Source organism: Equus asinus, chromosome 21 (assembly GCF_041296235.1).
Source record: "Equus asinus isolate D_3611 breed Donkey chromosome 21, EquAss-T2T_v2, whole genome shotgun sequence".
Lineage (NCBI taxonomy): Eukaryota > Metazoa > Chordata > Mammalia > Perissodactyla > Equidae > Equus > Equus asinus.
Genome location: NC_091810.1, coordinates 18295759 through 18309412, shown reverse-complemented (window position 1 = coordinate 18309412; position 13654 = coordinate 18295759). Strand labels below are relative to the sequence as shown.

At 48.3% G+C, this 13654-nt stretch overlaps 1 protein-coding gene across 2 annotated transcripts in view; it reads left to right on the top strand.

Moving 5' to 3' along the window:
• Positions 1-2476: 2476 nt before the first annotated feature.
• The window catches only part of TATDN2 (TatD DNase domain containing 2), a 28254-nt gene continuing 17076 nt past the window's right edge, over positions 2477-13654 (top strand). For both annotated transcript variants that reach the window (XR_011496536.1, XM_014848155.3), the window contains exons 1-3: positions 2477-2848; positions 2982-3395; positions 13109-13603. Coding sequence is in view for 1 of the 2 variants with exons in the window: in XM_014848155.3 (XP_014703641.1) it covers positions 2988-3395; positions 13109-13603 (903 nt within the window). In the remaining variant the exon portion in view is untranslated. The remainder of the gene's footprint in view (positions 2849-2981; positions 3396-13108; positions 13604-13654) is intronic.

The following is a 13654-nucleotide window of genomic DNA, read 5'->3' as shown; positions in this document are numbered from 1 at the left end:
CATTTGCAGACGAGGGCTTCATATATTTCATAAGAGACCAATGAACCACTTGGAGAATCTGATGAAAGCTACGGGCCTTCTCTTCTCAGCAAGCTGTAAATATTCCATAGATATAAATTCCATATATGAATTCCAGGGGTTCATGGGCACGGCGATGTCTTCCCATGAATCTCCAGAGGTTGGCCTTTCTTTTTTTTTAAGTTAATAGATGCACATGACCCAAAAATCCAAATAGTACAAAAGATTACATGGTAGAAAGGAAGCCTTTCTCCCACTGGGATCCTAGTGTCTCCTTTCTTCTCCCCAGAAGCAACACTGTTACTAATTTGGGGTATCCTTCTAGAGATGATAAAAAATTTTTTATCTGGTTGCTCAACTGCGTTAGTCATTAGTGAAATGTAAGTCAAAGGCACAATGAGACACAACTTCATACCTCCTCAGATGGCTAAAATAAAAAGACATCAACAAGTGTTGGCAAGGATATGGAGACACTGGAAACTTCTCACATTGCTGGTGGGATTGTACGATGGTGAACCACTTTGGAAAACAGTCTGGCAGTTCCTCAAAAGGTTAAACATAGTTTCCGTATGACCCAGGAATTCCCACTCCTACATATCTGCCTAAGAGAAATGAAACATACAAAAACCTGTGTACCAGTGGTCATAGCAGCAATATTCGGAATAGCCAAAAAGTAGAAACAACCCAAGTGTCCATCTGTGGATGAATGGATAAACAGAATGTGCTATATCCCTACAATGGAATATTATTTAGCCATAAAAAGAATGAAGTACTGACACATGCATGCTACAGCACTGATGAACTTTGAAAAGATTATACCAAGTAAAAGAAGCCAATCAAATATTGTATGATTCCATTTTTTGTGAAATGTCCAGAACAGGGAAATCTATAGAGACAGAAACTATGAATGTGTGTGGGGGGATTGGGGGAAGAGGAAGAGTGGTAATGGTCACAAGATTCTGGGGTGATGAAAATGTTCTAAAATTAGATTAAGGTTTGGTGATGGTTACACAACTCTATACTAAAAAATCATGGAATTATATACTAAAAAACCATTTTGAATACTAAAAACCCATTGAATTATATATGGGTGAATTTTATGATATGTAAATTATGTCTCAATAAACTTAGAAACAGAAATACGCAGTGGTAATTCTCAGGCACTAAAAAATTTTCTTTTATCTTGAGACCCCACTCCTCTCTCCTTTATTATTATTATTATTATTAATATTTGCTAGCCACAGGGTATTTCATTCACGCTGTTCTGGATCCTGTGTTTTTTCATGTCTGTCTTGGCCTTTCTTCCTCAACAGTACTTTTTACCTGGTATTCTATTGTATGGATGTTCCCTAATTTATACAACTAGCTTCGCTTGCTGGGTACTGAGGGTGTTTTCATTCTCGGTCCTACAAACAGTGCTGCCTTTCAAGGAGGTTGTACCAGTTTACATGTCCATCAGTGATGTATGGGAGTGCATTTCATCACATCCTCAGCTAGAGAGATTATCATGCTTTTTGATCACTGCCAATCTAACAGGTGAAAACTTAATTTTATTTCTATTTTTTAAATGAGCTGGAGCCATCTTTTCATACGTTAAAGAGCCTTTCATAATTTCTGTGCATTGGTTCATTTCCTTTGCCTATTTTAATACTGAATTATCTTACTGAGAGAGTTTTTACATAGTAAGGACATCAGCCCTCTGTCATGTGTTGCAAATACTTTTCTAAGTTTGTACCTTGTCTTTTGACTTTGATATATTTGCTGGGCGGATATTTTACATTTTTGTGTAGTCTCCTTTTTTTTTCGGGGCTTCTAACTTCTAATTCCAATTCTGCCACTTTCCGGATGTGTCACTTGGCCTCTCTGAGCCACAGTTTCCTGCCCCGTAAATGGGGTGATTAGGTTGGCGTGGGTGCGATGAGATTATCCGGAGCTGAAAGCGTCCAGCGAAGGAGGGCAGCGCTGAGCGGCAGGGAGCGGCCCTCGGGGCCCCGGGTCAGCCAGCGGGCCTGCACCCGTACAGCCCGCAGCTCGAGGAACTGCGGCTCTGCCTCGGCTTCGCGCTCTTCGGGCCCATGTGAGACGCCCCGCCCAGCTTCCGACCAATGGATGAGCTTCGTAAGGCGTAGGGTCCCGCCTCCAAGCCTCCTGACCAATAGGCGAGCTCCGTCTTGCTCGGGGTCCCGCCCCTGGCCGATTTGAGCAATGGGCGTCCTCCGTTCGGCGTAGGGCCCGCCTCTGCTGCACGCTGGGCTGCGGGCCGCAGGGCTGGTTCCGGGAGGCGGGCGCGGCGGAGGCCAGTGTGGTCGGAGTTCGGGCGGAGGCCGGGCCAGGGCTGCGGGACTGGGGCGGGCGGCGAGCGGGCGGCCGGGCCGCGGGGGGTGCGGAGCCGCCATCCGGGCCGCGGCGGCTGGGCGGGCGGGCGCGCCCTGAGGGGCGGCTCGGGCCCCTTCCGGCCGGGGCGGGGCGGCGGGGCCGCGGGAGCAGGCGGGCGGCGCGCCGGTGCGGCCCTGGCTGGCGGCCGCCATGTGCGGCCCGTGAGGCGCCGCGCGGTCCCTCGGAGCGCTCTGGCGTCTCGGAAGGGCTTTGTGTTGCACACTCGATGGAAGCGCTTCGTAGTCCCGGAAGCGCTTTGACATCTCGGAAGGAGCGCTGTGCTAGGTGATCGCGGAAGCGCGCTGTGGGCGTGAAAGCCGGACCGAAGCCCTTGGCAGACCCACTGGGGTCGTTGGGACTTCTCCGAAGCGCTTTGGGATCGCAAACAGTCGAAGCGCTTTGGCATCTCTGAAACCTTGAGAACTGTGATGGGCAGTGGAAAGAAGGGGGAAAGGTCAGTGAGGCCAGCCCCTGGCTCTGACCTTCTGGCTCGCCCGTCCCCTCCCAGGGGGCCCGGGGTGGCGGGGGTCTGAGGACGGGCAGCCAGGAGGGGTGGTGGTGGAATCCGGGCCCTCTTTACCTTGCAGGTGCCCATGGCGTCGGAGCGGCGCAAGGTCAAGTACCACTGGAGTAGCACTTCGGGAGGGTGTCCCCGCAAGCGCAGCCGCCCCCGGGAGCCCGGCCATGTGGCCCCCTCCAGCCGGCCCGCTCGCAGCTCTGCGTCGCGGTCAGGAGGGGCCAGCAGCCCCAAGCGCCTGAAAGCCCAGGAGGACGAAGATGTGGCCTGCACGCTGCGGCTGTCCCGGGGCTCATCCCGCCACAGGAATTCCTCCTCCTCCTCTTCCCAGTCGTCTGGCCCAGGTGTGGGCGGGGCTGCCTCCAAGGGCTGCCTGAGTCGGAGCGCACAGGGGTTCCTTTCGTCCGGGGAGTCCCGTCTGGGCCCTGCCAACCCCTCGCTAGAAGAGATGGCTTCTCTAGAGGAGGGAGCCTGCAGCCTTAAGGTAGGTGGCTGCAACGCTTCCCGCCCAGTGAAGCCCCTTCCACGTGGCTTGCGATGTTGGTTGGGGATGGGGATTTTGGTGGACGGAGGCTAAAAAAATCATGTGCTGTAAGATCGCTGGGGTCTTCCTAAGGGATCTTCACAAACCTGGGAAACCAAGCGGTTGGCCAGGGGTGGCCTGAAGTTCCGCAGCGAGATAGTTTTCAGACTTGGCCGCACTTTAGCACTGCTTGGAAAGGTTTAAAATGCTTGTGCCTACCTCCCAGCCTGATGTGGTTGGGCTGGGTGTGGTCTGGGCTTCCGGGTTCCTGAATGTGCCTCAGGTCATTGCAACGTGCATGCGGGTTGGAGAGTCTGTGCAGTAGAGGGTGGGCTGCATGCTCAGACACAGAAGCTGTGTCTGTCTGTTTTGGTTGTAAATTTAGGGAATTGTGCCCTTGCACTTCAAGCCACTTTGAATTGTAGAGCCAAGAATAAGAATTTGGTTCTTGGGGCCAGCTCTGTGGCCGAGTGGTTGGGTTTGCGTGCTCCCCTGCGGCGGCCCATCAGATCCTGGGTGCGGACATGGCACCGCTGGTCAGGCCATGTTGAAGCGGCGTCCCACATCCCACAACTAGAAGGGCCTGCAACTAAGATATACAACTATGTACGGGGGGATTTGAGGAGATAAAGCAGGAAAAAAAAGAAAAAGAAGATTGGCAACACTTGTTAGCTCAGATGCCAATCTTTAAAAAAAAAAAAAGAATTTGGTTCTTGCTGTGGCTTTTCACCAGAGTTATGGTTTCCAGCATGTGGGGGTTTTGCTTTGTGGGGCAGGGTTTGTTTTGGAGGGTGGACATTTAATTACCCAATAGAAACACACGGAAGGGTTTCATAAGTATTTGGGAGCAGATGCAGGAGTGCTTAACAGAGGTACATTCCAGCCACTCGTTCATTTTATATTCACTTTTTAAAGAAAAGGGTTAGTAAAATTTTCCTAGCTTGGGGCTGGCCCAGTGGCAAAGTGGTTAAGTTCACGGGCTGCATTTCAGTGGCCCAGGGTTCACTGGTTCGGATCCTGGGCATGGACCTGTGCACTGCTCATCAAGCTGTGCTGTGGCAGCATCCCACATAAAACAGCTAGAAGGACCTACAGCTAGGATATACAACTATGTACTGGGGCTTTGGGGAGAAAAAAAAAAAGAGGAAGATTGGCAACAGACGTTAGCTCAGGGCCAATCTGCCTCACCAAAAATCATACCTTTAAAAAAAAAAAGAACTAAGTCTCCCTTTAAAAAAATTTTTTTTCCCCCATCTTTTTTGTGTAAGGGAAAGTAGAGCATGAGGCTGTTGGAAACAGAAGCAAATACAGTTGAGTCTCTTGTAGTCTGCTGTTTCCCCGTTAGAGAGAGGAGCGCAGGCACTAGCTGGTGACCCGGCCATCCTGTGTGAGCTTCGTCCACTCATGAGTCGGGTTTTGAACAGTGTTTACTGAGGGCAGTCTGTGCCAGGCAGTGTTGTACTTGCCTGGGGTCCTCCGGTAACACAGCAGAGATCACTGCCCTCTTGGAGTTTGCATTCTAGATGCTGGAGCTCTGGGCCTTAAAAGGTGCGAAGTTCTGCATGTGGGGAGAGGAGGAAGGGTCTTATTTGGGTGAGATGGGCTGCCCCTACATAAAGTTATTTTACAAAAGCAATAAACACAGGCCCTAAGGAAAGTGAGTTTGTCTTTAAGCCCTGGCTCAGTGGTGTCTTAGGTAGAACTGAGAAATGGGGCTGTATTTGGCTGTTTGTCCTGGGGACCCTTTGGAGAAGTGCTCCGGGTGTTTTCCATGTGGACCTCACAGCTAGAACCCTTGCATGGGCACATGGATTGTTTTTTTTAATTTAATGGTGAGTTGAAAAGCTTTGTCTTTGGCATAAGAATACTGAATATGACTCAGATGTAAATCAGGTAAATGTGGGGCTTTGCTCATATGATTTACTCTTGTCATTAATCCTTCTTGCTACAATTTCAGTGGATTTGGATACAGTATAAAATAATATCAATAGATTACATTTAACTTCCATGACGATTACAGATAGAGTGAAGCCTGGTATCAGAAGGGACAAGGGGGCCAGCCGGGTGATGGATACAGTATAAAATAATATCAATTGATTACATTTAACTTCCATGGCGATTACAGACAGAGTGAAGCCTGGTATCAGAAGGGACAAGGGGGCCAGCCGGGTGGTGCAGTGCTTAAGTTCCCACGTTCTGCTTCAGCAGCCCAGAGCTCACTGGTTCAGATCCCGGATGCGGACTTGGCACGGCTTGTCAAGCCATGCTGTGGTAGGCGTCCCACATATAAAGTAGAGGAAGATGGGCGTGGGTGTTAGCTCAGGGCCAGTCTTCCTCAGCAAAAAAAGAGGAGGATTGGCAGCAGATGTTAGCTCAGGGCTAATCTTCCTCAAAAACAAAACAAACAGAAGGGGCAGGAAATGAATCTTGCTTAGTGTTTCAGGTGTGCTGCCTCCCTGGCTCAGGCTGTGCGGCAGACCAGGAACTCAAGCTTTGAGGGTGTGGCCTCTGATCCAGTGGGTCTAGTCCTGTCCCGGGCCTGCCTTTCTTTCATTTAGGCCTAAGGGGCCTTGTTTTGCAAAAATCCATTTAACGGTTAACTGGGGATCACTGTAGTCTGGTCGAGTCTCAGAAGCCTTGGGGTCCCAGCAGTGCCTTGCTTTCAGTCAGTGAGCACTGGAGGGTTATTGCGTGTGAATCCAGCTGTTGGGTTGTGGAGCCATGCGTTGGCTTCTAGGGAGCACACAGTCTGGTGGGAGGGCTGAGGACGTCACAAGACTGCCTCACAATGTGGCATGGTGGAGCAGAGAGCCCAGAATGGAGGCTGGAGAGCTAGGTAGGGGCAGATAGCAGCGGGGTTTTGTTAGCTGAGGGAATTTGGATGGAGAAAGGTGGGAGGTGATGCTGGAAGGGAAGGTTGGGGGCCAGCCTGGGAAGGGCTTCTGATGTCATGCTCGGGAGTTTGGGATGCATTCCTTAGGCAAATGCAGAGCCATTGAAGGGTTTTAAGCAGAGGAGTGACATAACCAGAGTTTAGAACGTCTCCTGGCACACTCTTAGAGAAAGGCTTGGAAGAGTCTAAGCCATTAGAGAGTTTGTGCAGGATTCTATACACAGGGAAGGCAGATTTGCATTTTTGAAAGATCACTGGTGTTGAGTGAGGATAGACTAGGAGGATGTTGCTCTTGGTGATCCTAACCGTCCATCTCTAGTGCTGCGAAGGGCCCTCCCCAGAGCATATCAGTTAGTCTGAGAGCAAGGCACAGTGCTTTGTTCTCTTGCCTTGCCCTCAGTATGCACCTCTGCCCTTCTTGCTTTGCAGTCGTGTGTGAACTTGTTTGTCTAAGTCCTAAGTCCTGTCAGCGGGCACAGTTGAGGGGCACTCCCAAGTCAGCATGCTCTCTCCCTCGGTCCTTCAGAGGTCCCCTCACCACTCTCCTACCCTCTACACACCCATCCACCTGCTCTTCTGCATTTGCTCTGTCAGCTTTGAGGGTACACGCTTGGTTTTCTGTGTGGTGCCCCCCAGCCTCAGCACAGAGGTCTCTGGGCCAGGTCACAAAATATTCCGAGGGGAAGACGTTTGTCTTAGTCTGTTCTGGCTGCTGTAACAAAATGGCACAGACTGGGCGGCTTAGAAACGGCAGAAACTTATTTCTCACGGTTCTGGAGGCTGGAAGTCTGAGATCAGGGTGCCAGCAGGGTTGGGTGAGAGCCCTCTTCTGGGCTGCAGATGTCTCTGTGTCCTCACATGGCAGAAGCGGGCAAGGGACTTTTTGGGGCCTCTTCTGTAGTGGCACTAATCCTGTTCATAAGGGCTCCACTTTTATGACCTCATCACTTCCCGAAGGACCCACCCAGTACCATCACCTTGGGGTCAGATCTCAACGGAGGGATCTTAGGGGGACACATGCAGATCATAGCTAGTCTGGGCATGTTGCAATTGCTAGAGGTTCCTGCTGGTCAGCTCATTGTTTGTTCCCTGTTACCTCGAGGACAGTTGTCTGAGAGGTTTTCTCAAATTCTAGTGGTAGCTGATGATCTTTTACTCCATAGAAAAGGTTAAATGTGTCTAGTATGAGCCTCTTCACCTACCTTCTATTCAGTCTTCAGTATGATGTGTAAATTTCTACATTTAATTTAGGGAAGGAAGAATGAAAGGGAAAATTTGAGCCTTTATGATGTAACATAGTTGATGATATGTGATTCTCAATATTTGACCTGTAGAACCTCCCATAAGCTTCAGAGTCTCGGGAAGTAGGTAGTAGTGTTTTTCATATCTGTTAGCGAATGTTTACATAGCGATTAATAAACATTGGAGCACCTGCTATGTTTGGGCGCTGGGAAAATGAGACTCGGAAAGGTTAAAGAACTTGACCAGGGCCACACAGCTTGTCCAGATCAGTCTGTCTTCAAGGCCAGGGTTCCTTCTGCTGCTGCCTGCCCTCTGAGCACCTGCTCTGTCCTGGCCCGGAGTGAGATGTGAAGGGTGGGGAGATGAAGAGGGCAGGATCCTCCACTTGAGGAGCTCTGCAGGGGGACACAGCTCAGACACCAGAACCCACTGTGTGTCCCAGCTCTCGGGCGGCAGAGCTGTCACGCGTCATCCCGATTCCTGCATCCTCACTCAGCAGATGTCCAGCTTGGATAGGGGTCTGTGCGAGGGGCTGGACCTGCAAAGAAGAAGGCCGTGGTCGACACATGGAAAAATTGTTCATCACCGTGCAGTGCGTGGAGTGTCAGAACAAGGATATTTGAAATACTTTGCGTCTAACCATGGGGGAAAGTCCTCACAGAAGAGGTGTCATTTGAGTTTTCCTGATGGACAAGGAGGAGGAAAGGACAGTTCAGGCAACAGGAGTAATATGTGTACAAAAAGTGTTAAGAAATGCTGCTGGTTCCAGCATGGCACTGGTACAAAGACAGGCGCACAGATCAGTGGGACAGAACTGAAAGCCCAGAGACAAAACCACACATCTACGGACAGCATGGCACTGGTACAAAGACAGGCGCACAGATCAGTGGGACAGAACTGAAAGCCCAGAGATAAAACCACACGTCTATGGACAGCATGGCACTGGTACAAAGACAGGCGCACAGATCAATGGGACAGAACTGAAAGCCCAGAAATAAAACCACACATCTACGGACAGCTAATCTTCGACAAAGGAGCAGAGGGCATACAACGGAGAAAAGAAAGTCTCTTCAACAAATGGTGCTGGGAAAACTGGAAAGCCACATGTAAAAGAATGAAAATTGACCATTCTTTTTCACCATTCACCAAAATAAACTCACAATGGATTAAAGACCTAAAGGTGAGACCTGAAACCATAAGGCTTCTGGAAGAAAACGTAGGCAGTACACTCTTTGACATCAGTATTAAAAGGATCTTTTCGGACACCATGCCTTCTCAGAGAAGGAAAACAATAGAAAGAATAAACAAATGGGACTTCATCAGATTAAAGAGCTTCTTCAAGGCAAATGAAAACAGGATTGAAACAAAAAAACAACCCACTAACTGGGAAAAAATATTTGCAAGTCATATATCTGACAAAGGCTTAATGTCCATAATATATAAAGAACTCTCGCAACTCAACAACAAAACATCAAACAACCCAATCAAAAAATGGGCTGGAGACATGAACAGACATTTCTCCAAAGAAGATATACTGATGGCCAATAGGCACATGAAAAGATGCTCATCATCGCTGATCATCAGGGAAATGCAAATCAAAACTACACTAAGATATTACCTTACACCCGTTAGAATGACAAAAATATCTAAAACTAATAGCAACAAATGTTGGAGAGGTTGCGGAGAAAAAGGAACCCTCATACACTGCTGGTGGGAATGCAAACTGGTGCAGCCACTATGGAAAACAGTATGGAGATTCCTCAAAAAATTAAAAATAGAACTACCATACGATCCAGCCATCCCACTACTGGGTATTTATCCAAAGAGCTTGAAGTCAGCAATCCCAAAAGTCCTGTGCACCCCAATGTTTATTGCAGCACTGTTTACAATAGCCAAGACGTGGAAGCAACCTAAGTGTCCAGCAACAGACGAATGGATAAAGAAGACGTGGTACATATATACAATGGAATACTACTCAGCTGCAAAACAGAACAAAATCATTCCATTTGCAATAACATGGATGGACCTTGAGAGAATTATGTTAAGTGAAATAAGCCAGCGAGAGAAAGATAATCTGTATATGACTCCACTCATATGAGGAATTTAAAATTATGGACTAAGAACAGTTTAGTGGATACCAGGGGAAAGGTGGGGTGGGGGGTGGGCACAAAGGGTGAAGTGGTGCACCTACAACATAACTGACAAACATTAATGTACAATTGAAATTTCACAAGATTGTAAGCTATCAATAGCTCAATTAAAAAAAAAAGCTTTGAAAACTGCAAAAAAAAAAAAAAAATAAATAAATAAATACTGCTGGTTCTGGAGGGCCCTTTTTTCCCACTTCAGCGCCTTTTTCCATTCCCCGGACACCTGGGTGTATGGAGAAAGGTGGGAGGTGATGCTGGAAAGGAAGGTTGGGGCCAGCCTGGGAAGGGCTTCTGATGTCATGCACAGGAGGTTGGGATGTATTCTGTAGGCAAATGCAGAGCCATTGAAGGGTTTTAAGCAGAGGCATGACATTACCAGAGTTTAGAATGCCTCCTGGCACACTGTCGAGAAAGGATGGGAGGGAGTAGGCGGGGAGCTGGTTAGGAACCGTTGAAATTGTTCCGGCTGGTGGTGGTGAGAGCTGGAGTGACATCTCCACTTGATCTTTCCCTTCTGCCTTTAGAGGTGCACAGTTCCCCAACAGTACTGCCAGGAAAAACTGCATCTCTCCTTTTTGAAGCCAGGTAGTTTGTCTTCTCTTGCACTTTCTGCCTAATCTTTGCTTCTGTAGCCTCCCATCCGCTGTTGGAACTCTTCCTCCGTGACCTGGATCCGTCTTAGGTCCTCATGGTCTTTGACATCTCAGCCTTTGATACTGTTTTCAACTTTCATATTTTCACTATTCTCCCTTGATTTCTAGGATGTTAAGGGAAACTTGAGTTTGAATCCTGCCACTTAGAGGCTGTGTGGCAGTTTCCCTTCTCGGTAAAAGAGGGATGACACTGTGGCTGCTCTGTAAATTGTAAGTCCATATGAAAATATAAGTGATGTTTTTACATTCCTGACCTTTTTTTCTCCTGCAAGGACAATCCTGGTCTTCTCTACCAGGGTTGGCAAACTGGTGGTCCAAACAATGAGTGTGGCCTGCTTGGTCCTCTCAGTATTTAAAATTTTGGAAAGTTAACACTAAAAATACTATGCCTCCAGTCCTAACCTCTACCCTGAACTCGGAAGACTTGAGTGATCCCCTCTGCCTCCCCACGTTCTGCTCCCTTCCCTGGTTTATTTTTCTCCCTGGCACTTGTCACTCTAACATATATATTACCTTGCCTCTGGTTTTTTCTTTCCCTCGTCAACTAGAGAATGAGGTCCAGGCAGCAGGCAGTTTTGTCTGTTTTATTGAATGCTAAACTCCCACATCCAGAATAGTACCTGCTGTCCCATGGTGAGTGGTCAACAAATGCTTGCTGACTGGATGAAAAACGCATTACATTTGAGATTTCTTGTTTTACGTGGAAACCAGAATCTCTGACTCTGGGTCTGTACCCCCAAGTGGCAGCAGTTGGCTTGCGGTGAGGAGCTGTGGCCCTTCGGAAGGTGCAGGGGCTGCTCAGTTTGCTGTAGACCTCACCTTCCCATGTTGTCTGACACCTGGCCTGGGCAGTGGACGAGCAAAGGGGCAGCTGGTCCCACTGGCAGAGGTGGAGAAGTCAAAGGAGGGATGTGGGGCCTTAAAGGACGACTAGGAGTTTCTCAAGCATGGAGTGAGGCTGAGGCAAAGCTATCGCAAGTGGAGGAAGTAAGACGTGCGGATGACAGGGTATGAGAAGGTGTGATGGGCCCGGGATGGCAGGTGGGTGGTGGTGGAGAAGTGAGCAGGGGAGAAGTGGGCTGGGAAGTTGTGGCTGTCTCCTGTAGGGCAGGTCCGGGGAGCCTTCAAGTTTATTTTTAACATTTGTTAGATTTTTCTTAAATATATAAAGGTATAAAGAAAACAAAAATAGCCCAAATCTTCTTTCTCAGATAATCCCTCTAGATATTATTTTAAAATATCTAACATGTTAGAAAATTCAGAGAGGTTCAAAGTGAGAGTGTAAGCCACCTGTCCTGTCCATCTTCCCAAAGTCAATAGCTGCCAACAATCTGAGGGCTTCTAGGAAAAAATATTATGCCTATACTACCACCTAGGTTTACATATTTCCAAAGGTTTGGTGATTTTTCTTTAGCAAACATTATGTGCTTCTCAGGAAAAAAAATTCAAATAATATGAAAAGCTTATGAAATAAGAGCTCTGGTCCTGATTCCTCTTTCCCCTTAATCTCCAAAGCCACTGTGTCTGTTCCATTAGAAACATTTTGTCTTTCAGACTTCATCTGCGAACGCATGCATGTAAAGCATTTTTGTCTTTTCCCAGGTGAGATTACACTGTGCTTGTCAGTTGGCTACTTGCTTTTACTCTTACTATATAGCATGGCCGTCAGAGCTCCCTTGTTCTCTTTAAAAGTTGGGTAGTACGTCTTTTTACTTTATTTAACCACTGCCTTATTGATGGATGTCTCTTGGGTTGACTCCTTGTCCTCAGTGGAGGCAAAGGATTAGCAAGCCTAGTGTGGAGTTCCTTTCTCTAAGTCTACGTACGTTTGAGAGGAGTTTAGTACTCATGAATTAGAAGTGCAAGCTGTGGGGGCTGTGGGATGCATTGGGGTGATGGTAAATGCAGGTCACAGCTGGGGAGCTTTGGCCTTCACTGCTTTGGGGATGGTTCTGGGGGAAGGTTTATGGAGCATTCTCACACCAGGCTGGGGTTAGACTGGATCTGAGTTTCACAGCAAATTAACATTGTGAACAAATAGTCTAGCTTCTTCCCTGTGGACTCTGCAGTGAGTGGGTGCGGGGGGAAAAGAGCAAAGGGGCTGAGACCTCACCTGTACCTGTGAGGAGGGTCGGAGTCAGGGGTGATTAGAGTCTCTTGATTGACCCTGGTGTGGGTCTCTGGGAAACAAGGCACCTTCCAACATCAAGGTTTTGATTTGGGCAAAGAGTTTGCAGAGAACTTAAAGGACGCTGGGGTGTAGCGGGAAGCACACTGCCCTCAGGACTCAGGAGATTGGGGTCTGCTCCTCCTGGGCCCTGGGGTTTCCTTGACTGTCAATTTGTGAGAGTGGGTTAGCTGGCTTTTAGGGCCCCTTCCAGTGCTAAAATTTTGAGCTTCTGTTTTGTGTGTGTTCTGAAGCATGTGGTAATCCTTGCTCTCATGGAGCTTGCAGTCCTGTGTTACTGGACTGTTGATCTCTGCTCATTCCTTCCCAGTGCAGGCTGAGGATACTATCTGATAAGCACAAGAAGGTAAATATAAGAGATGGCAGCAACTCAGTCCCTTTTACAGTGGCACATCTCAGTGGCTGGGATGGAAACCACCACCCAGAGAGAATCTTTGCCATGACCACTGTTACTTTCCCTTTGAGTGGTGGAACCACTGCTGATTTCTCATTTGCTACATGCTTTGTGTATGAAATCAGCCTTTCATAATCTCTGGTTTTTCTTCCAGGTTGATTCCAAAGATAGTTCTCGTAATTCCATGAACTCTGAATTTGCAGCTGAAGCTGAGGGCCAGAATGAGGTGACTGAGGAACCTAATAAGGTCCAGAAAAGGAAGAGGGATAGACTTCGAGACCAAGGCTCTACCGTGATCTACCTGAAGGCTATCCAGGGCATTCTGGGAAAGTCGATGCCAAAAAGGAAGGGAGAGGCTGCCACTAGGGCAAAACCAGGCCCCGGAGAGCGTCCCAGCTGTGGAGAAGGACCAGCCAGGAGTGTCAGTGTGTCTGCTCCTCAGAAAGAGAGGGAGTCAGCCCCAGACATCAGAGCGGAGGAGGAAAAGCCTGTGCTGGAGGGGAGCAGCTTCCGCGACAGGAGAGTGGTGATAGACCCTCAGGAGACCCCCAGTGAGGAGCCACTTGGGGACCGAAGGACAGTCATTGACAAGCGCTCTCCACCCCTAGAGTTTTTGGATGACTCTGACACTCATTTAGAAAGCCAAAAGGTGAGTCAAGCTCATGCCAGGCATGGGGTTTTTAGTTTTCTTGATTACATG